The sequence below is a fragment of the Colletotrichum lupini genome, chromosome 4, assembly GCF_023278565.1.
Source record: "Colletotrichum lupini chromosome 4, complete sequence".
Taxonomy (NCBI): domain Eukaryota; kingdom Fungi; phylum Ascomycota; class Sordariomycetes; order Glomerellales; family Glomerellaceae; genus Colletotrichum; species Colletotrichum lupini.
In genome coordinates, this window is record NC_064677.1 from 3,974,049 (window position 1) to 3,995,935 (window position 21,887).

The 21,887-nt window shown below is 55.1% G+C and overlaps 9 protein-coding genes across 9 annotated transcripts; 4 read left to right on the forward strand and 5 right to left on the reverse strand.

Annotated features, from left to right (window-relative positions):
- Nucleotides 1-376: 376 nt before the first annotated feature.
- On the forward strand, nucleotides 377-1,485 carry CLUP02_08277 (ER protein BIG1; the record flags this gene model as incomplete). The annotated part of the gene is made up of 4 exons (XM_049287267.1): nucleotides 377-471; nucleotides 546-1,135; nucleotides 1,194-1,329; nucleotides 1,371-1,485. The coding sequence occupies 4 exons, from the start codon at nucleotides 377-379 to the stop codon at nucleotides 1,483-1,485; spliced, it is 936 nt and encodes a 311-aa protein (XP_049144410.1).
- A 271-nt stretch (nucleotides 1,486-1,756) lies between these two features.
- On the reverse strand, nucleotides 1,757-2,305 carry CLUP02_08278 (uncharacterized protein; the record flags this gene model as incomplete). The annotated part of the gene is made up of 2 exons (XM_049287268.1): nucleotides 1,757-1,954; nucleotides 2,120-2,305. 2 exons carry the CDS (start codon nucleotides 2,303-2,305, stop codon nucleotides 1,757-1,759), a joined length of 384 nt encoding a protein of 127 aa, XP_049144411.1.
- A 335-nt stretch (nucleotides 2,306-2,640) lies between these two features.
- CLUP02_08279 (cyclophilin type peptidyl-prolyl cis-trans isomerase/CLD) lies at nucleotides 2,641-3,770 on the reverse strand (the record flags this gene model as incomplete). The annotated part of the gene is made up of 4 exons (XM_049287269.1): nucleotides 2,641-2,837; nucleotides 3,029-3,180; nucleotides 3,250-3,376; nucleotides 3,446-3,770. The coding sequence occupies 4 exons, from the start codon at nucleotides 3,768-3,770 to the stop codon at nucleotides 2,641-2,643; spliced, it is 801 nt and encodes a 266-aa protein (XP_049144412.1).
- A 178-nt stretch (nucleotides 3,771-3,948) lies between these two features.
- Nucleotides 3,949-4,781, forward strand: CLUP02_08280 (30S ribosomal protein S13p/S18e; the record flags this gene model as incomplete). Its single annotated transcript, XM_049287270.1, has 4 exons — nucleotides 3,949-4,162; nucleotides 4,213-4,283; nucleotides 4,340-4,384; nucleotides 4,470-4,781. The coding sequence occupies 4 exons, from the start codon at nucleotides 3,949-3,951 to the stop codon at nucleotides 4,779-4,781; spliced, it is 642 nt and encodes a 213-aa protein (XP_049144413.1).
- A 254-nt stretch (nucleotides 4,782-5,035) lies between these two features.
- On the reverse strand, nucleotides 5,036-7,066 carry CLUP02_08281 (membrane dipeptidase; the record flags this gene model as incomplete). Its single annotated transcript, XM_049287271.1, has 6 exons — nucleotides 5,036-5,576; nucleotides 5,634-6,006; nucleotides 6,065-6,277; nucleotides 6,340-6,618; nucleotides 6,722-6,760; nucleotides 7,060-7,066. The coding sequence occupies 6 exons, from the start codon at nucleotides 7,064-7,066 to the stop codon at nucleotides 5,036-5,038; spliced, it is 1,452 nt and encodes a 483-aa protein (XP_049144414.1).
- A 1,187-nt stretch (nucleotides 7,067-8,253) lies between these two features.
- Nucleotides 8,254-12,144, forward strand: CLUP02_08282 (uncharacterized protein; the record flags this gene model as incomplete). The annotated part of the gene is made up of 11 exons (XM_049287272.1): nucleotides 8,254-8,372; nucleotides 8,423-8,472; nucleotides 8,557-8,575; nucleotides 8,626-8,680; nucleotides 8,731-8,769; nucleotides 8,825-8,901; nucleotides 8,952-9,081; nucleotides 9,191-9,357; nucleotides 9,409-9,422; nucleotides 9,484-9,665; nucleotides 9,724-12,144. 11 exons carry the CDS (start codon nucleotides 8,254-8,256, stop codon nucleotides 12,142-12,144), a joined length of 3,273 nt encoding a protein of 1,090 aa, XP_049144415.1.
- Nucleotides 12,145-12,864: 720 nt separating this feature from the next.
- CLUP02_08283 (uncharacterized protein) lies at nucleotides 12,865-17,085 on the reverse strand (the record flags this gene model as incomplete). Its single annotated transcript, XM_049287273.1, has 7 exons — nucleotides 12,865-15,122; nucleotides 15,172-15,400; nucleotides 15,457-15,840; nucleotides 15,936-16,132; nucleotides 16,223-16,360; nucleotides 16,460-16,645; nucleotides 17,001-17,085. The coding sequence occupies 7 exons, from the start codon at nucleotides 17,083-17,085 to the stop codon at nucleotides 12,865-12,867; spliced, it is 3,477 nt and encodes a 1,158-aa protein (XP_049144416.1).
- Nucleotides 17,086-17,212: 127 nt separating this feature from the next.
- CLUP02_08284 (polyketide cyclase/dehydrase and lipid transporter) lies at nucleotides 17,213-17,863 on the forward strand (the record flags this gene model as incomplete). Its single annotated transcript, XM_049287274.1, has 1 exon — nucleotides 17,213-17,863. One exon carries the CDS (start codon nucleotides 17,213-17,215, stop codon nucleotides 17,861-17,863), a length of 651 nt encoding a protein of 216 aa, XP_049144417.1.
- Nucleotides 17,864-18,527: 664 nt separating this feature from the next.
- Nucleotides 18,528-21,059, reverse strand: CLUP02_08285 (uncharacterized protein; the record flags this gene model as incomplete). The annotated part of the gene is made up of 3 exons (XM_049287275.1): nucleotides 18,528-19,046; nucleotides 19,104-20,964; nucleotides 21,049-21,059. The coding sequence occupies 3 exons, from the start codon at nucleotides 21,057-21,059 to the stop codon at nucleotides 18,528-18,530; spliced, it is 2,391 nt and encodes a 796-aa protein (XP_049144418.1).
- Between the last annotated feature and the right edge of the window lie 828 nt (nucleotides 21,060-21,887).

Sequence of the window (21,887 nt, forward strand, 5' to 3'; positions counted from 1 at the left end):
TTGTGTTAAAATGCCGATACCGCATTCCATGAGAATGTAGATCTTGAAGCATCAAAAGCTATAGGTGAGTACAACTGGCGGGCGTTTTGATGAATTAAGGCTGCACCGCAGGTGCATCGCTCTTGTAAAACGATATGCAGGGGCGGGGCAGGTAGTGACCTTGATGAAACTGACCTGAAGAGGCCTTGTTGGATCGCGATTGCAGAAATGTATTTAAGCGGGCGTGCGTGTAGTTGCTGATTACGTTGAGCTCGCATAGACGCATGTATCCAAGCTACGTCGTCCCTGGAGCTAATCCGCAGCATAACTCCTGGCAGAACGACGAAGGCTAGCCATCGCATCCAAACGGGCAAGCTTTCAACCACATCAACCAGCCATGCGTCTATCAAGAACAGCAGGCCTCATGGCCTTGTGCGCCTCGGTGCAGGCCTTCACCGACTCCTCGCCCTTCATCATGCTCTCGACCGCTGAGTACGTTTCGACCTACCACCGAACCCTTCCATCCTCGTCATCGAACACTGCTAACATGTCTTTCTCCCCCTTAGGTTCGCGAAGTCCAACCCCGCTCAGCTTCAGACTCAGTTCCAGGTCGTCAAGGCCGTTCAGGGTCTCCTCTCCTCCTGCCCGACAGACCGCTACCTTCTCGTCTCCCAGCCCAACGTCAACGCGGCCGACATCCGCAACCCAGCCAGCGGCGACTGCCAATCGCCCAACCTGTGCCGCGCCATCTCCGACAAGGACGCTCGCGGCGTCTACAGCGTCGCCGAGGTCGTCGGCGAGGTGCCCATCGGAAAACTGGCCGATTACATCAAGAAGTCGTGCGCGGGCAAGACGGTCGAGGTCGAGGAGGCCAGGCTCGCTGCCCTCGGACGGGACGCGAGAGCCGCCACACTCGCCGACAACGACCACGCCCTGGGCCAGCGCCTCGAGAAGCTGCGCAAGGCGTCGGATTCGTACACCGTCATCTACCTCGCCAGCCCCTCGGAGCCCACCTACGAGGCCGAGTTCACCACCGAGCCTCTGCACGCGGAGCTCAAGCGCCACGAGGCGAGCCTGCGACACGTCAGGAGGGCCGACAACCAGACCGAGTGGAGCAAGCTGCCTCTTTTTGAAAAATACGTCTTCTTCTCCCCAGGTGAGTGATGGAGTCTCGTCGATTCGTGGTGCTATGAATGAGACTGACATGACCGTAGGCGTCTTCCACGCCATTATCGCCACTATTGTTCTCTTCAGCATTCTCGGTGTCGGCATCAGGGCTCTCGCCAGCCTCGAGATCCCGTACGGTGCTTTCGAGAAGGAGAACGGCCCTGCGGCTCACAAAAAGGCCCAGTAGATGTGTATCAAAATCGCCGCCAGGCATTTTTTTCCAGGAGTGCCTCCTTCAACAACCTGTGTATTTCATTTGAGAACGTCGGGAGTTATCGGCTGGCTTTTGACAGGCATGTTTCGAGTAAAGGCGGAGGAACCAAGGGGCATGATACTTAGAGAGCACAGGAAAGGGGCCCTGTGGTCTGTAGAGACCAATGTAGTGTTTTTCTCGCAAATGGCATGAAATGTATTTCTATAACAAATGGACCTTTTTTTTCTTCCTCTGTTTGCCGCCCACCTCCCCTCCCCCCACAACAGAGAACCTTCATGCTTTGTTGTGAGAGGAGAAAAACGCCATGAACGCCTACTACAGCCTCGTCGGCCGTCTCAAATCAAAATTCTTCATCATCTCTCCAAACTTGGTCCCCCATGATCGGAGCGTTGCCTCTTAGACCAAGTGACTCGGCAGCAAAAAGTTAGCGATGCCCTCGCGAATGGCGTACTCGTGTCCGCAGTTGCCGCAGACGAGCTTGCCCTCCATGATCTGCGTCTCCATGAGGAGGTGGTGCAGTTCCTTGAGCATCTTCTCGTCGCCCTCGAGTTGCTCTGCCGAGGGGGCCTCCGTGGGGAGTTCGGGGAAGCCCAGCTTTTAAGGTGACTAATTAGCAATCTGCACGTACATGAAACAAAAGAGATGGTGTAGGGGACGTATATGAGTTTGGATGATGTATAGAAATAAGACATCTTCAGACGGAAGACCAAAATATGAGGGAAAATACAATGTAAGATAAAGTATGAATGAGAGCCTTACCTCAGTTGCGTTCGTTCGCAGAGCGGCCCAGTCTAAGCGGGGCAGGACGTTGAAGAGAAGTTGGGGGTTGACCTCGATGTCGTCCTGCGCCAGCTCTGCGTCCTTGGGGTGGAGGGGGAACGAGGCCGCGGAGGACTTGCAGGCCTTGACCGCGCAGGTCAAAAAGTTGAGACTAAGCAGCTTCATATTTTTTTCTCTTGTTTTGTCTTGCGGGCGTCAGGTATGATCGGTTGTTCGCTATTCAACTGTAGAGGGGTGTGTTTGAGTTGAAATTTGGCCAGTACGGAATTTTTTTGGTACCCCACACGTGATGCGCTTTGGGATGGGTGCTTTACAGCTATTGGACTATGCTTTAAGAGAATGCAAGACGTAGATACAACATTTTCAACATCACGACAAATTGCACATTCGAATATAGTTGACATATGCATGTGATGGCCATTTCTTGTTAGCTGGCATTTGTTGTTGTCTTGTATTTCCTGAGCCAAGTCGATGCCCGCTTCCCCCTGTCAAATCCCCCTTTACGCCATAGTCTTCTCGTAGCCGACATCTCTTGCGGCCCTGGACTTGCTGAACTTGATGTAGGCGACGATCGCAGCAACAACAACACCACCGAAGAGACCCTTCTGGATTAGGGACCAGCCCTCGCCGGAGCCCACCTCCAGCGGCGTATCCTCGTTGGAGTAGCCTGACGCCCACTCGCTAGTGCCGTATTCGCCTGCAACGAGGGGGGCGTAGCCATCAGCAAACCAAGTACGTTTTTGTGTGTTGTTTCATCAATTTCGGGAGGTCATCAGCGGGAAGAGTCAAGGTGGAATGGTGTAAAAAGTGTCGGGTTGATGATAAAACGAGGAGACAGCGAGGGACGACGGGTTGTCACAGTACGTGCTCAGAGTTCCACGTGGATACCTTCAGGGGGCACCTCCAGCTCTCCGCTCTTTGCGATCTTGATCGTCTTGGCGGGGCGGTCGCCGGGCTGGGTCTGGGCCTGCTCGATCTTCTCGACGACGTCGAAGCCCTCGAGGACCTCGCCGAAGACGACGTGACGGCCATCGAGCCAACTGTGATTGTAGAGTTAGCGCAACTTCGTGGGTATGGAGTGTTTGTAGTTGTCGGCGAGGTGTGCTTACGAGGTGATAACGGTGGTGATGAAGAACTGGGAGCCGTTGGTGTCCTTGCCGGCGTTGGCCATGGACAGGAGACCCTTCTTGGAGTGCTTAAGCTTGAAGTTCTCATCGGGGAACTTCTCGCCGTAGACTGTGGAGTTTCCATATCGTCAGTCATCACGCAGAACTGTGAAAGCGGTTTGGATTGAGAGCAACTCACTGGACTTGCCACCAGTGCCATCGCCCTTGGTGAAGTCACCACCCTGGATCATGAACTGCTTGATAACGCGGTGGAAGGTAGAGCCCTCGTAGCCGAAGCCCTTCTCGCCGGTGGCGAGAGCGCGGAAGTTCTCAGCGGTCTTGGGGACAGTCTTTCCGTACAGACCCATGGTGATGCGGCCGAGGGGCTCATCGCCGTGGGTGATGTCGAAGTAGACCTTGTGGGTGATCTTGGGGCCCTTGGCAGCCTCAGCGGTCTGCGCGAAGAAGGCCAGAGCCACTCCGGCGAGGAGGAGGGCAGAGACGAGTCTCTGAATGCTGAACATGATGGACACTGCGCACTGAACTCGATCAATTGGGGAAAGAAATTCAGATTCTGTGGATGCAAGTAAGAACCGTCTGGGAAGGGAGGAGAGGTTATCGCCAGAAGGGACAGTGTGTTAAATAGAGGGACCCTCGGAACCGTAGAGCTACGTTTCAAACTCCCCTCTCTGAAGCACGCGAATGAGGAAGTCGAGCTCGGACCCTGGTCGCCGCAACTGCCCAATGGGGGGAGGCAATCCGTGGAAGTGGATGGGTCCATGGCATAAAGGGTCGCCTTCTGGGCGGATCAGTGCTATCAATGCAGCCGGGCAGCCACTGGTGTCACTAGACTACGTGCAGCACCTGCCACCGCCGCGTTGCAATTGGATCCACTATTTTCCGGCGCCGACTCTCCGTGAGTGCATCGATGATTTCGAAGTTTCGCGATCCCATCATCAATTGCAGGCACCGGATCAGCCCGCGGCGACGATAGTGACGCTCTTTTCGAGGACTCGGGTTTTAAATTGAAGAAAATGGTAAGATGGATATCTTATGACAGACACAGGAGCGGCAACTGACTGACCCTCTATAGGTTTTCATTCTAGGAGTCAACTTTTCCGAGCAAAAGCTCGTGAAGGTACGGCATCCCCTTCGCCTGCGAACGATAACGACCCAGCTGTAAACCACATACGACGATGCTAACGATCTTATTCTCTTTATAGAAGGCGCTTGAGTCTTTCTTCGCTCTCGGGCCGACCACATCATCCCGCATTTTGGCCAAATACTCCATCTCCCCCATGTCCAAAGTCGGCGCTCTGCCACCGAAAACCGTCACGGCTCTTACGGCAGAGTTATCGACAATGACGATAGAAAGCGATGCGCGGAAGATCATTCAACAGAACGTCATGAGACTAAAGGATATGGGAAGTTACCGGGGAAGAAGACACGCCATGAACCTCCCCGTGAGAGGACAGCGGACGAGGACCCAGATCGAGTCGGCCAGGAAGCACAATTCTGCGAACAGACGATGGTAAACGCCCTTTGTGGTGGCTGTCGACTGGGTATTTGGAGAGCGAATGGGTTAGATTTTGAGGTGGTGCTCATTGCATGACCACCGAATGTACAACATAGACGGGTCTGTGGTGTGCCCAAACATGTATGACTATGAAAAACTATACCACTTGTACCATCAATTCCGGTTCCAATTTCACCATTGTCTTAGATACGCACAGGAGCGAAAGTTTGAGGCATCTATGAACCCATTGATGCTGATTCCAGCGCACTGCCCCTACCACTTCGGGCTTGCGATATCATCCTCAAGAACAGGCTGGCCGTCCTTTTGCAGCTTCTCGGCAACCGCCTCAACCTCCTTCCAGACGCGGAGAACATTTCCGCCAACGACCTTTGCCGCGTCCTCGTCACTCAAACCCTGCCTCAGCAGCTCGGCAACAAGGGCTGGGTACTTGGACACGTCCTCCAGACCCTTGGGCACCGACGCAATCCCGTCAAAGTCGGAGCCGAAACCGACGTGGTCGAAACCGATAAGGTTACCAATATGCAGGGCATGCCTGACGACCTGGTCAAGCGTGGCGTTGGCGGGGACGTAGGTGGGCAGACCGTTCTCGTTGCCGGAGTCGACGCAGGAGATGAAGTCAGGCGCAAAGTTGACCATGACAACCGCGTTGCGCTCCTTGACGAGCTTCAGAACGTCATCCTTGACGTTGCGGGGGTGCGGGCAGACGCTGAATGCGGAGCTATGGCTGTAGATAACAGGCGCCTTACTGCCTTCCCAGTCCTTGCCCCCGAGGACATCAATCTGTGTCTCGGCGCTGTAAGAAATGTTAGAAACCATCCTTTGTAGGGATCAACGGGTCCTCGAAACCTACCTTGTATGGGAGAGGTCGACAATCAACCCGACACGGTTCATCTCGTGAATGAGACGGCGACCGGCAGGGCTCAACCCGTGCCACAGAGGCTCTGCTTTGCGCAGAGGGCTTTCGAGCAGCGCGGCGTCGGCGAACTTGTTGTGGCAGTTGTGGGTGAGGGTCGAGTAGCGGACACCCAGGGCATGGTAGCGTCGGAGATTGGCGACAGAGTTGCCGATTTGATGCAGACCCTCGACGCCCAGAGGGGAGATGAGCTGGCCCTTCTCCCATGCCTTCAAAGCGGCGCCGCTGTTCGCGCTTGAGGAGAAGTCCTTGGGATAGGAGTCCTTGATGCGGGTCATGAGATCGATTTGGTCAAGAGTCCACTGGACGCCTACGGTCACAAGTGTTAGAGTTATAAATTCCAGATCATTCAAACGGCCAAGACTTACTCTCAGCATAGTTCTCATCAGAGAAGTCGCTGCCATTAGCAGGGCAAGGAGTGTAAACGCTCCAGAAAGCACCGCCGTTCTGACCCTTGCGAAGCCTGGGCAGATCAACGTGGCCAACAAGACCACCGTTCTCAAAGGGCTCAGTGAAGTTCTTCTCGTAGATGTGGTTGTTGAAGAATCCTCGGACGAGAATAGGGAGGTCATTGTGGCCATCTACGATGACGGTCGGTCAGCACTTCTCATCGTGTCGTACAGAATGCACAGGGTGGTCGTACCTATCAATGGAGTATGAGAAAGAATATTTTGAGCCCTCTCCTCGACGGTAAGGGGCACGCCCCATGGCTTTCTCATTTGATGATAGCATGACTTCATAGGACGGACACCAAAGGTTAGTGTCACGAGCCACAGGGCGAAACAAGCAACAACGACTTTCTTTGCAGGAGACGGAGTCTTGCGAGGAGGCAACTGGGCCTCATCGCCAGTCTCGTCACACATGAACTGCTTCTTTTCATCCATGGCGTTGGGTGTGACCTGGGTGACTAGCAATCTTAGGTCTGTGTCTCACGGCTATGTTATTCGTCAGCGCTGCTTGCCTCATTACACCATCATAAGTGCGAATAACGAGTTGGCGATGTCATATGAACCCAGACAACTTACTGTCAATAGGGTGTCTGAAGACCGCCTCAAAAGGAGATACTGCCTTGTTGTGAAAGTCAATGATCCTTCACAGAGGGAAGCCGAGGGGTTCAGACTCCAGGCATGTTGCAATACATTTGGTTGATTAGGAATCACGTCACAGAGTGCCCGGGGTCAAAGCTCCGAGCTGCGATTGCGTGAGACTCTTATCTGCGAGTTGATCCCGGCGATAAGGGACCGTTTGGGAAGCTCCCAAAATCCTATCTGAGGACTTGATTAAGTTTGGACACGTTTGTAAGAATTTCTTATAGTCCTAATAGTAACGCTCATTAAGATTTCATACTTTTATAGATACTGACAAGTCATGGATTGATTTGCAGCCTGGTCATAGTACATTCTACAGTTCCTGATAGATCCAGTTGACTTAGTACGAATACCTTAGCCCGAGCTTCAGCAAGCCGTGCGAAAGTCAGCCTAGAATTGTCGTAAGTTCTTGCGTAGCGTGAATCAAGGCCCAAACGATATTGTTTTCTCGAGAAATTGTTCTCTCGAGATCTCTTGGGTCTACAATGAAATGCATGGTTGCATAGTTGGACAGATGATTTTTCTTACTTTAGGACAGTGCATCAAAATCCGAAAGTAGGGGCAAGCACTGACTAGGTACATGCACTAGAGTGGGCTTGTGGATTAGAATTTCGGGAACGGACCTCATAGACGGGAAGCTCCCAGTCATGACTTTACAACTTCGGATGATGGCTGGCTCTTGCGTTCAGTTGAGCCTTCCCCAGCCAACTCAGCGATGGAACGATTCCCATGTGCTGGGCTGGGTGGGTATTGCCTGACAGACAAGATTACGGACTGTATGGGGCAATCGTTGGGTTTCGTCTTCGCTAGTACATCCTGCGTACATAGGCCGCAGACCAGCCCTTGGTAATTATTAACAACGGCCTTTTGTCGTCTGGGGAACCGTCCCAGTGGCAACGAGGGTTCTAAGGGGTTAGAGGAAGGGGCTTGGTGATCGGCGACAATTCTCTTCAGTTTCAACTTACGGTGGCAGTGGTCCATGTAAAGTCTCGTTCAGCAACAAAGAAGTGAACAAAGACAATAACCAATTTTGACGTCTTCAGAAACATTCCCTCTGGATAGTGACGAGGAAACCTTATCCCGGACTGCATAACTTGTGAAGATGATACTTAATACGGCGTCAAATTGGCGGCGGCAACTGGTTTGGGAGGTCAGCCCTGTGAGAAGGGGGCTGAGAACGTCTTTGGGGTTCGCTTCGCAAGTGAGTGAATGAGCCGAGTCTCTCCAGTCCAGCTGGGAATAGCCCCATCGTTCTGCAACAGAGACGAATGCAGGGGGTTCACACAAGCTGTCCTTGCCCTGACATCGGTAGCTTTCTGCTTTGCTTCTGCTTGGCTGCCTCATTCAGGGTCATTTGCTTTGAATGGAGCATAACGGGGGGCAATTGGGGCCCTGACCAGTCACACACTGGGAAAGGAGATGAGTGGGGATCGGGCAATGGCTGGAGCATGATGTATTTTTGGCTTCAGATGGCTCCTCCCATCATCATCGGCTTTTCAGCCAAGGTCCCAACTCCCCAGGCCTATCCGAGTCGTCCAGTGAGGCCGGCTAAGGGTCTGCCGCCTGAGGGGCCAGCTTTCGTTCGATCGTTCGTCATGAGGCAGGGGGGCCAATGGAATGGAATGCCACGTCTCCAAGTTCAAACTTGAAGGACCAAGGCAAGGCACGCAAGCAAGGCCCCAATGACCGTTGCCATTGCAGCATTGCTAGACTGCTTTACGGATAGTGTCTCTGTAGCCCCGGTTCGTCGGGCAGATTGTTGGCAGTGGCAGAGCCCTCCAAGGGCATGAGGTATGCGTACCTACAGCAGGAGAATACCATGCTGCTGACCTTTGATCTAGGTTGATGCCGTGTGATGCCGTGTCACCGGGTTGGCTGCAGGAGGTGGATGATGAAGTGGGAAGAGGTGCCGCACGTCGTAAAGCTTCACTGATGGCCCTGCGGAGACCGAGGGACGCACAGCTGGACGCACAGTACGGATCCAGGTTCCTATTCCTAGCAATCTGGAAGCAGCAGGAGCCAGGAGGAAGGAATAGCTAGAGCATTGAGAGCAAAGCAAAGCAGCAGCAGGTGGAAGCAGCTTCTCCTTCCATCCTTTCTGCCCCCCCCAACCTGAGGTGCATTTCAACCTTGAACCTTGAACCTGTCAGCAACCACTGACCACCAGCACCTTCACTCCAAAGCCTTTTCCATTTCTGCTCTCCAAAATTTCCTCCTCCAACTGGCATGTGCCCCTGACAAAGGACGACGACAACGAACACTACAGCATCTTGCTTCTACTTCACCTTCCTGCACCTGTCTCTTTTATCTCTCGTTTTGTTTGTTGCCGGCCGTCTTTTCTAAGAATAGTCTGTACTGCCGAGTCAATCGCGGCTGACGTATTCCTTCGCTTCTCGCAACCGATAGAAAAGCGTCTCTAATCTCGAGCCGAAAATACCAACCCATCTTTCCCTCCCACCTCCCGCCTCCTGCATAACGACTAAACGAAACATTTCTCGCCGCCTCCTTTTCTCTCTGCCCGCCAAACTTTTCAGCCTCAACCCGTATCAACACAGCATCATCGTCCGCGACAGGTAGGAGCTTTTAGGCATCATGCCGGGCTTCGAAGATTCCTTTTGGTCCAGCGACTATGCTGCAGGTAAGTCAACTGAATGCGCTACTGCAACCCCTCGCGCTTTGGCTAAGCATCTCCGCGCTAGGACTCGGCGTCCTCTTCAGCAAGTTGCAGCAAGGTGTCCAAGAAAACCGACAAGTCCTGACTGTCGCTCGAATGCGTGCCGAAGCCGAGGAGATTTACAGTCAGCGACTAGGAGATATTGCACCAAACGCAGACAAAATCCAGGGTGGCTTCTCAAAAGATGATGGTGCCAGCGTTCGCAAGGTTCGCATAACGTCCCCACCGAGAGCTTTCCCGAGGCTCGTGCTAACCTTCATCACAGGCCTTCGATGGTGTTCGGACTGAGATGGAAGAGGGCGCCAAAAACCACAAGAAGATTGCTCAGAACATTCGGGACTTGGTCGTCAACCCTTTCTCGCGCTGGTGCGATGCCCACGAGTCGCGCATCCAGGACTCTCAGGATGAGCTGCAAGCTCGCATCAAGGCGCACGACAGGCAGGCCGAGTTGGTCAAGAAGCTGAGGAGCACCTACTTCAACAAGTGCCGACTGGTTGAGGATATCGAGGAGGAAACCAAGCTGGCCTTCCAGGACCCCGAGAACAGCCCGAAGAACAACATTCCCGAGATCAAGGTCTCCGAAAACAAGGAGCCCGAGCTTCACCCCCAAGAAGACGACGACGAGCCCATCGAGATCGGTGACGAGATCTACCAGCCCGAGCAAGTCAAGAAGATCCTGGCGCACATGCTGAACACCATCAAGCTCGGGGAGACCAAGGTGCCCATTCTGGGAACCTACCAGAACACATCGGCTGGCTCAGACATTGTCGAGTACCTGCAGAGGCACATGAACACGACGAGCGTCAGCTATGCAGAGAGAATTGGACAGGACCTCATCTCGAACGGATACTTGAGATTGATTGGCAACGTTGGCAGCACTTTCGCCAACAGCTCCAAGATGTTCTACCAGTGGCGTCCCAAGGCTTTCAAACTGTCCGGTATCCCCGATAAGAAGTCGCCTCTTGGTCGCACATTTTCCCTTCCTGCATCCGAGTCGTCGGATTCACCCGTGGTCGGAACCGTCAGCGAATACCTCGCCAACTGGAACGTCCTTAACAACCAACACCCCAACGAGACCCCACCGGAGCGATTGCGCCGTGAGGCCAGGGAAGCCGACGACAAGTACAAGGGTGGCGTGCGCAAGTTGGACGAGATGCGCTGCGATCTGGAGGAGACCATCTTCATTCACCTCCGCTTCCTGGAGCGCTGCGAGCTGGACCGTCTCAAGGCCATCAAGACTGTTATCCTGGACTTTTCCGGTACCATCAGCAACGTCATTCCAAGCATGCAATCTGCTGTGGACCACATGATGCTTTTCCAGGAGACCGTCCAGCCTCTAGGGGACCTCAGATACCTACTAGAGAACTACCGGACCGGTAGCTTCATTCCCAAGGTGGTGGTGTACGAGAACTACTACAATAAGGTCGACGAGCAGACATTCGGAGTGGATCTCGAGGCAAGAGCGCGCGCGGATAAGAAGCGAGTGCCTATCATTGTCACCACCATTCTGACCTACCTCGATAACCACTACCCTGACCTTGAAGGTGACGAGGCCAGAAGGAATGTGTGGCTAGTCGATGTTCCACTCCAGCAGATTCACAAGCTCCGTGGCAAGCTGAATGACGGCAAGCCCGCTGCGGCCGAAGTTTTTGATGAGTTCGATATCCCAACTGTTGCGGCGCTGCTTAAGCTGTATCTCCTTGAACTGCCTGGTAAGAAAATCCCCACAGTTTTGCAGAAGCCATGTACTAACAATATTATAGACTCCCTCGTTTCCTCACACGTTTACGAGATTGTCAGAACAATCTACCAGACTCAAACCCAGGAAGACGATTCTGCTCGCGTGCCTGTGCTGCAACAGACGCTTTCGCAAATGCGTCTTACTAATATCGCAACACTCGACGCCTGTATGAACCACTTCACCCGCCTAATCGACCTTACCTCGGCTGATGAGACTTACATCGCGTCTTTGGCCACGGGCATTGCGCCCTGCATCTTGCGTCCTCGCACGGAAACCTCCTTGACTATGGAAGAGAAGCATGCTTACAGACTCGTTCGTGACCTATTCAACAACAAAGACGCCATCTTCAGCGAACTCAAGCGTATGTCTACTGCTGGCCACGGCGGATCGATCAGAGACAACAATCGCCCCCGCGCAATCAGCACCGACGAGAGCAACCGGAGAGCCAACATGGAAGAGCGGAATAGAGCTCTGCTCGAGAAGGCCGCCGGCAGCCGTGGTCGCGCAACAAGCCCTGCGCCCAGCCCTCGTGGCCACAGACGTGACCGCAGCACGGGTGGCCCTGAGACTCGCTTCCCGATCCAGACAAGCCCACCTGCGTCGGCAGTCGACCGTCACCGCTCTAGCTTGGGCAGCGTTGTTGGAGCCAAGAGATCCAGTCTCGAGGTTCCCGGTAGCGAAACCAGCTCGCCAAAGGAGACGACAACCAATGGATCGGCGGCGGCGCCTGCGCCTGCAGCAGAGGGAGTCGCGGCCAGAATCAAGGCTCTGGAATCGCCTGTTGAGAAGCGTAACAGCCTGGGACGTAGCAGTGTTCGATACTCTCTGGACCGACACGTGGCAGCCGCACCCAGCGCAGGAACAGACAGCGGCCCGTCGACTCCTCGCGATTCCCTCACCGCGCCCCGCGGAGTGACGCTCGAGGACAAGCCCATGGATGACTGAAGCAAGCGTGTTTAAGCCGTGCCTCCTTGTTCTTCATGGCCATGAGATTTTCCTTTCTTTTTCCTTTCTTAATGTCTATTTTCTTCAAACCAAACTACACCCCTGTTGTTGTGTGACGTGTGGACGGACGCTGGAAGGACTTATGTGCTACGGACGGCGGGTTTGCGGGGCAACATAAAAAAAGGGGAAATTCCGCTTTTTGGCTGGTTTTGATTTTTCCTTTTTTGGCGGTTTGAAACGCGAAACGACGGTGACGTTTGGGGAAGCGATTCCCTCGGTGTCCCCTTTGTATCATGTCTGTACGTAAACAAAACCCACGAGAAGAGAGAAGGAAGAGGATGATGAGAGAAAGACGGACCCGACTGAAAGTGCCGGGGAAGGAGGGGCAGAGAGCCGGGAGTCGTCGATAAGAGAAGAGGAGTACTCCTCAAACATTTAAAAACTTGATGTGTTTCTGTAATGGTGTGAAATGATGGGTGTCTTGTGAGATATGTGCGGGCCGTAGGAAAGAGGGAAACAATATACTGGCATGCCACTGCCTCGCAATACGCTTAGCGTGCTGGACACAAGGTCTTCACCGTCACCTATAATCGTACTCGATCCGTACGTCATTCAACACTGCGCCTTTTTTATTCTACTATGCATGTAAGAATTATCGTCTTGCTCTCCATCTCATCCTTTTCACGACCTCTTTCGACCGGCCCCTGGCTTGCTTCCGCCTCAACCACTATCACCCGCAATCTCAGCCATCTTGGTCGTCTTCTTCTTCTTCTTCTTCTTGGGCACAACGACCGGCGGACCGGTAGCATCGAAGCCGCCCTCCCCGGACCCCTCAACAGCCGTCTCGGGAGGTGGTATCAGCGCGCTGTCCTCCCCGCCGCCGGCACTGTTCTCCGCATCGTCCGTCAAGAGCACGGCGGGCGGCGCGGCACCGCCGTCGGCGACGGCAGCCTTCTTCTTCTTCTTCTTCGTCTTGACCGCCGACCCTTCGGCTCCGCCGTCTTTTTCTGCCTTCTTGCCCTTCTTGGTCTTCTTCTTCACCACCGTGCCGGCCACGTCGACGCCCTGCGCAACCTGGATGCGCTCGTTGGCGCGCTGCATCTCGAGACGGAGCCTCTCGACCTCCTTCATCGCCTGCGCCATCTCAGCCTCCTCGCGCTGCTGCCGCTCATAGTCAAACGGCGTGTTGCTGGACGACGCAGCGTCGCCCTCGAGGCTGAGGGAGCCGAGCGTGGACGAGTCGACGTGCAAGAGACCCTGGCGGAGCTTCTTGGCGCGCGACTTTGTGAAGCTGTCCGAGTTGTTCTCCGACTCGTAGTTGCGCGGCGTCGAAACGCCGCTGCCGGCGAGTGTCTCGTCCGCGGCGATGATGACCCTTTGCCTCGGTCGCGGTTGCGGTCGGTTGATGGGAGATGTGGGTCCGGGCGCCGAGCTGCCCAGCTTGTCGAGATCCAACTGCATTATCGGTATAGAGTCTATGTCGAGATCTGGGCCGTTCTCCTTTTGAAGAATGTTGTGTATCGGGGTCGACGTCCTGGGTGCCGCGTCAGGGGCGGCGATGTAAAACGGATCATCGCGGTTGCGCTCATTGCGCTCGGCTTTCCTCCTGGCCACGATGTCTGCGTCCAGGTAGCTGTCTTCCGTCGCCTGCTGCTGGTACGAGCTGACAACCTCCTCTGCCGGGACGTCGGCGATCCTGCTGATGGCTGGTTCGGAAGAGGATATGCTGGTAGGCGCTGGGCGCTGGTGGTAATATACCTCGAAGTCGTCCGCCTCGTTAGCCTCCATTGGTATCACGTCAGCCTGGGCGAGCAGATGTGCCAGGTTCGGGTGGATAGGTTCATCGAGGTCCAAGCCTTCCGGCATGGGAACGTTTCGCTGCGCTCCAACAGCGACGGAGTTGAGCTCCCATCCTTGGAACAAAGATGGAATGGCCTGTGTCAACAGCAACGGAGGATCCTGGTGAGTATCCTCGGTTGACGCCGCCTGTCCAGAGGCCGCCTCCGCAGTAAGCTTCAAGAGTTCAATAAATTCGACGGATCTCTCCTGAACTTCAAGATTCGGGTGAAGAGCAAGCGGCTCCAACGTGTGAATAACACGCGCCAAGAGCAACGAGATCTTTGTTTTCCATTCAGGAGTCCACGGCTGGCCTTCGTTCCCTGCAATGTAGGCGAATATCTTGGTGACACCCTGCAGACTTGTCGTAAGAATATCGGGGATAGTTGTGCGAGATAATGTGCGTAGTAGGTTTCCTAGAGTGTCTTCAGGGTATGCTAGCTGGTTTGCGTACTCTCCAACCAACCAAGACGTCGACTTGAGCGATGCTGATGAGAGCGAGTGGCCGGCGGGTGTGTCCGCATTCATTTGTTGGATGATGAGGTCGGCCGCCCGGACCGCCGCCCCTCGTAGCGCATGAACCTTTACCGCGACGTTCCTCAGCTCGTCTCCGATCCTTCCTGATACGTCCCCAGCGGTTGATTTTCCAGACGCAGCGACGGAGTCGAGTTCGGTCTCAACTGATCGTGGCGTTGGCGCCATGCGGACAAGCTGAATAAGTACGTCGATGTACCAGTCGAAGTCAGTCAAGCTGCTGTAGTTGTTCTGCGAACACATGGTCAGGATCCGTCCGATGACGTCGCTCCTGTAGTCGTCGGGAAGCGGTGGCTCTTCCTGAGCCTTCGTCGGCGAGTGTATCTCGATCTCTGCTTCCTCCTCCGAGTCCATTCCTGTGTCTGGGCCGAGGGGTGCCCCCGGTCGGTCCCTCTTCGGCGCAGATGACTTGAGCTGCTTCATGAGACGGCTCACGATGGACACCAGGTTGTCACTGCTGACCATGCCCTGAACGAGGTCCAAGGCCTTGATACGGATAGTGATATCAGCACTGTCGATACACTCAAGAATGACATCTTCTTGTTGCGCCACCAAGAACGGGTGTGTCACGACGATCTTGTTGAACGCAAGCAGCGCAACATATTTCACTAGCCCGTGTTAGGTTCCAAAGTTTATCCGACGAGGATTAGGACTCACGGTTCGGGTCGCCGTCCACCATGATCATGCCCCTGAGCTTGTTCACGCAGAGCGTCGCAATTTCTTCTCTGCCTGAGACGTCATCTGCGCTGCCTAGAATACCTCCCTGGATGATGCCGTTGATGCACTCGTAAAGTAGCGACATGGCTGGTGTCGTCCGGATCAGCTCAGTCAGGGGTGGCAGCAACTTTCGAACAAGGCGTGGTTCCAACGGCGTCAAGGTCGCAAACTAAATCCATAGTCAGCAAAACCATACAGCGGCGAAATCAACTCAGCCAAACATACCAGTTTGATGAGCTTGATGGCCATCCAGTTATTACCGCCATCGACAAGGAGCTCAAACAGCCTGGGAGCCAGCGGCAGGAAATCGTGCGGCCTCCTCCATCCCAGCTCGCACACCACGTTGACGATGGCCGCCGTGACACTCGGGTCCTCATCCTTGTCCATCAGCCGTTCCTTGATCTTGGGCCACGCCGCGCGCAGCGTCTCGGGGTACACCAGCGCCAGGCGGTACAGCGTCACAATGGTCTTCTTGCGAATGGCCGGGTTCGAGTGACCGAGGCGCGGGAGGAGATCGGAGAGGGTCGAGAGGGCGAGGGAAGGGTTGATGATGTGCGGCAGCGTAGCCATTGGTAGGGAGATGGTGGTCGCTTGTGTCGACGAGAGGTCCTGGAAGCACAGCTGTCAGTCTTACTCGTCCCGTAGGTACTATCCAACAACCTCCGCCCCCTCCTCGGGCGCAAGATTGGGACGGGCAGCATCACCTTCTTCAGAAGATTCGTAGCAAGCATGAGAACTTCGGTATCAGGTCGGAAGCTCTGGACAGCGGCCAGGTACCCGACCCTCTTCTGATGGTACTTTTGCGACGACATGACCTCGAGGACATGGAACGAGGCCCACGACATATCGTGACCAACCATTTCGAGGTAGACCAGCTTCAGCAGCGCCGTCGCCTTCACGTCTGGCAGAGGGACCCAAGTCAGCATGCCGTTCTCTCTTGTTCCCCAAAGATTCTAGGCCCCGCGGCCGAGAGAGGGAGTGTCTGGCTCACCCATGTCCTGCCCGCGAACTTCTGCGCGACATTCCTTCAAGCTGTTCTGTATGTACTCGCGCTCGTTGCCTTTATGGTTTCGCAAGCCTCTGATGAGGTCGTAGAGGGATTTCTCGAACCTGAGGCAATGCGTCCGGTCTGGTCAGCGCGCTGAAAGCTCCCTTGCGGTGCAGAGTGTGGTGATTTGTTTTTTGTTTGTGCGAACGTCGTCCACCTCCCCAAGAAAGAGAGACCTACATCTTGAGAATGACAACAGCCCCACGCTAGGGGCGGAAGGCAGCCTGGAGACGGCAAAAGGTATCGAGTTTCGGAGCGAAGTATTGGGGGAGGTTCGGTCAGGTACTCCGGGTTCTATGGTACATTGTGGATGGAGGTCGGCTCCGGTGGTATTGTGTCGTCGTCTTCGTTTGTCGTCGCCGTCGCCTCGGGGGTTAGTGTCCAAGGGATGTCAGAGTAGGAGATGCGGGACGGTTGATGGCGGGCTTGCTGTGGCGTGCCAACTTGGCTTGTGGAGAGAGCTGTGCTGTAGCGCTGCTTGCTGCTCGATAATCCAAACCCCACCAAAGCCCAGCCCCGATAATGATGTGCTGGGGCTCCACGACCTACCCAAGGTAAGGTGGTAAGGTATGTTGGTACTGTGTCTATGAGCTTCCCGCGCTGTCGGGCACTGTATGGCCGGTGCAGACCGCAAACCCAATCCCACTAACACCGACCGACAGCTTCTCTCTAATCGTCATTGCGCCCAGCTCCACGACATTTTTCTTTGGGACGAACTCACTCGGCATTTCGGACGGCGCAACCAGAACCTCGCGGGAGGGCTCTGTATAAACACACTCGTTCTTTACGATTTCCATCAGCAGCATTGTACATTGAGCGCAACAAGCATAGCTCATTGACTTAATACCGACCTCCCACGTCCTCCAAGCCCACATCGCGAACCTCGAAACCTCCCACCACACCCCCCCGAACCCACGACCAAAGAACACCACAATGGCAACCGCAAGACCCCTCCTCCGCCTCCCACCCCCATTACGAACCTCCCTCACCCCTCGAACCCGCCTCACCACCCCCTCCCGCCGACCCTTCTTCAACCTCCCCAACCTCGCACCCTCAACCGCCCCACAAGTCCTGACCGCAACCCGCACAATGCCCTACCCCTCCACCCAACTCTACGACGTAATCTCCGACGTGGACGCCTACCAGACCTTCGTCCCCTACTGCGCCGCATCCCGCGTGACGGCCTGGTCCGCACCCGACCCGGACCCGGCAAACGGCGGCCGGCGGTACCCAACGCAAGCCGACCTCCGCGTCGGCTGGGGCGGCTTCGAGGAGACGTTCACGAGCAGACTCCACTGCGTGCCGGGGAAAAGCGTCGAGGCGATCAGCGGCGCCGACGTGGAGGGCGCGAGTCCCGGTAACGGAGGCGAGGGCGGCGCCGTGTTCAGGAGCTTGGTTACAAAGTGGCAGCTGAGGCCGCTTGCCTCCGGGACGGGCACCGAGGTGGATCTGGTGATTCGGTTCCAGTTCGCGAATCCGTTGTACTCGGCCGTCAGCGCTGCGGTTTCTGAAAAGGTGGCGGGCGTCATGATTGAGGCGTTCCAGAAACGTGTAAAGGCCGTTTTGGGTACTCCCAGACTATAAAGGGTTCTTACCCGAACTTCTCTGTAGAAGAGCTGTACAACATGTAGACTAATAAAGACATGGGAAAGGCTTAGAAAGTAAAAGTCATCGTGAGGTCATTGTCAAGAAGTGAATATATAAAACAGTGCAATGTTCGTTTTCGTCGCCAATAATCTACCACACCATAACTTGTCTGTGCAAGAAGAATAAACCAAAAGAATAAACATCTACCAAATGGGCCTCACAGTCTTGTCCTCCTCTTTTTGCGCCATGCCTCGGAAAAAAAATTTGTCGTCCCCCTTGGCTTGCCCCCCATGATGCATGCAATGCTCCGCCAAAACATGTACGGTCTCTCTCGGGGGAAATAGGTGTCCCGCCCTCACGCAGCTCATACTCCGGCATACATGCGTTATAAGATCGTCGAAATGAACCGTGGTTGCCGTAAGATGCATTTCGGAGGCTCGATCTGACTGACGGGAATCTGAATAATGTGGAAAAAGAAGGCGCGACAAGGTATCATATGTAAAAACAAATAAGGACCCCCAGCCCGGCAAGTTCGTTGAGTTGTGTGTGATCATAACAGGTCTTTAGAGTTCAAGGAAAGTTCCGATATGCGCGCTGGTGATCATTTCTTCCTACGCATCTGTTAGCGCACAGCACCAGCGTGGCAATAATATTTGGCAACTTACTTCTTCTTGGGAGCCTTTGCAGCGCCGCCGGCCAAGAAATTGAGCATCGAGCCCTTAGCTTTGGATTTGTGCTTAGAGGACTTGCCGGGCTCAACCGTAACGACGTTGGCAGGCATGCCGTGACCGCCGGGACGTGCGCCGGGACCGACCCAGCCCGGTGGGGGAGGTGGCTGTGGGCCGCCGCCGCCAGGCCTGCCACCTGGAGGAGCCATACCCGGAGGGAAGCTACCCATTCGAGCATGACCATGTTGCCTCATGCCTGCCATATGCGCCATCCTCTCTCTGGTGGCAGGGTCGAGCGGCATGCCATGCGGCGGCATAGGCATGCGCGGAGGCGCCTTATCCATGGGCCACATTCGCATCTCAATGGTCCAGTCTGGCTCGACCACCTTGTCCCAGACCTGGGGCAAGATGATTTCGCCATTAGGCCCAATCAAATCGTAGTGACCCTCTTGTACATGCGGTCCGATGACGTCCACGTGAATGAAGGCTTGTTTAATGAGCTCTTCCATACCCTACATCAAAGTCAGTTTGGCGCCAGCGAGAGCAAATAGTTTGTAAGGCAAACGTACTGTCCAGGTTGAGCACAAGTGGAAGGGGAAGCTGAATTTCCTGCCCACGGCATCCTTGAACTTGATAGGGGCTTTGTCTTTGCCCTTGTTCTTGTCGGCCTCGTACTTGGCTTTGGCCTCTTCGGTGTACTTCTTCTTGAGCTCCTCGTCGGCCTTCTTAGCAGCGGCGGCGGCGGCAGCAGCCTCTTCGGCGGCCTTCTTTTCAGCCTCCAATTTGGTGCGAGCTTCAAACTCGGCCTTGGCCTTCATTTCCTCCTCGTACTTCTTCTTGGCTGTCTCAGCCTCCTCGGCGGCCTTCTTCTCGGCAGCGATTGCGGCTTCGGCCTTCAATCTCATCTCCTCCTCGTACCTCTTCTTCTCCGCCGCAGCCTCCTCCGCCGCCTTCTTCTCCGCCGCGACCTTGGCTATCCAGTCGGCTTCAGCCTTGGCCTTGAGATCGGCTTCGAGCTTTGCTTGCGCCGCTGCAGCCTCGGCAGCTGCCTTCTTCTCGGCCTCCATCTTGGCACGGGCTTCGTCTTCGGCCTTCTTGCGCATCTCGTCCTCCCATTTTCTCTTGGCTTCGGCCTCTTCGGCGGCCTTGGCTCTGGCATCGGCCTCAGCCTGGATTGCCTCCTTGAGACGTTGCCTCGCTTCGGCTTCGGCCTTGATGCGAGCCTCTTCCTCAAGCCTCTTACGCTCAGCCTCGGCCTTCAACTCGCGTTCCAGCCTCTCCCTGGCTTCACGCTCAACCTTGGCCATGGCTTCCTGGTGGAGCTTTTGTCTCTGCTCCTCGGCTTTGCGTTCAGCCTCAATAGCCTCTCTGGCAGCCTTTTCGGCCTCAATCTTTGCCTTTTCAATCTCCTTTTGCGCGAGCTCCTGGGCCTCCTTCAGAGCCTCCATTCGTCGCTTGATGTTCTCTTCTGCTTCTTTCCGAAGCTTCTCCTCCAGCTCTTTCTGCTTCTGCTGCTCTTCCTTCTCAGCCTGCATCTTTTTGAATAGCTCGAGTTCTTGTTGGAGCTTCTTCTTCTCCGGGTCCTCTTTTGGTGGCGGCTCGGGTGCGGGGGTCTTGGACGGTTGCGGTGCTTCTGTAGGGGGAGGGGGAGGGAATTGTCCGCCCATGTACTGCATGTGGTGTTGCATCTGTTGATAGCCGTGTGGGTTGTAATGGGCCGGTGGGTGCTGTTGCTGGTACGGCATCATATCGTATCGTCCGGGCTCTCCTCCGAAGTAGCTTTGCCCACTGTGACTCGACATTGGTGAAAAGGCATTGTGATTATAACCACCATATCCCAACATCCGGGGTTCGGGATGGCCGTATGGGCTCGGGGCGCCGTAGCCGCCTACGTGACTTTGAGGGTAGCCAGGCTGCGGGTGACCACCACGACCACCATAGTAGGAAGGATGCCCCCCATGGCCAGGCGCCGGTACGTGACCGTAGCCGGAACGGGGGCCAAAGGGGGACGCGTCGTAGTCGTTGGAATCCAGGCTTTCAGTTGGGGTCGGCACTGGACCGGGCCGATACGGGTATTGGATGGATGTGCCGGGGGGAGGAGCAGTAGGTTGGGGGATGTGGTGTTGACGATATTGGACTGCGCGTTGTTGCTGGGGATGATGTTGTTGATGGTGATGTTGCTGATGATGTTGCGGTAGCGCCGGACGAGAGTATCGGGGAGCACCGTCGTTTGAGGCCGAGTCGTCTGGTTCAAGATCCTCGGAGTCTGCTATGGAAGAATCTGTTTCCGAGACTTCGGAGGAGCTGATACCTTCAGTTTCGTGATGGTGGCTGCCTTGGTAGTACGACTCGTCTTCACTTGCAGAGGTGGATTGAGACGCTATGGGCGCGGACGACAGATGACCCGGGCGTCGATATGGTTGTGCTCGTCTTCCGGTTGTGTTAGTTGACTGGTGTATGGTGAAAGCCACCAAGTCGATTGGTCCCTGGCGTAGTTGAAAATATAAGACTTACGCGGACGACATGAGGAAGTCTGTGGCGAAGAAAAAGACCCTTTACTCACGACGATCTCGCAAGAAAGTCGGAGCAAAGGGGTGAATCGAGCGAGGACGTGGGATGAAATAGGGTGGGCGAAAGTCAGGGTTCCTCTATGGGAAACCGACAGGAATTCGGTGTCGAGGGCACGAATGTGATGGTGTGTAGGTCGGGTACAGCGTTCGTCCTGGCGCAATTGGCACAAGGGTGGTGGTGGGTGGATTCCAAGCAACGAACTGGTGGCGGAAGAAGGAAAGGGAGGATAGGATGGGTTGACGGTTAAGATTGAAAGCAAAGCAGAGCGATCAGATGACAGCAGCGTAGAGCGGTAAGAGAGGCGACGGCGGCGGCAGACTTGAAGAAAACAAAGTTTCTGTGCGAAGGACTGAGTTGCAGGACGAGTCGAGACGAGACGAGACGGACGGTTTGCGAAAATTGAGGGGTGGGCAGGGCGGCAGTCGGTCGGTGGGTGGATATTCGTTCGTGGGCTTGGGAATGTAACCAGGGAAGCCCCCTGCTATTTGGCGAGATCGTGCAGTTGGGCGCAAAAAGAAGCGCGATTGGGTGCAAGGAAAATTGTGGCAGCTGGGCAGCTATTGCGGGTCTAGTCGACCGCTCCGTTTAAGACAACCTTTTAGGTAGACAAGGCCAAAGCCAAGGCGTACGGGGTACAAGAAGGAGTGCTGTGTATGTAGTAGGCACGAAGTACACCTCATGCACAACCTAAGCCGCGCAGCCAGGTCTGGACGAATCGGTATGAATTGGCAACTCTGAGCCCTAAAGAGAGATGCTTAGAGAAGAAAGCCTGTTGGGGTGGC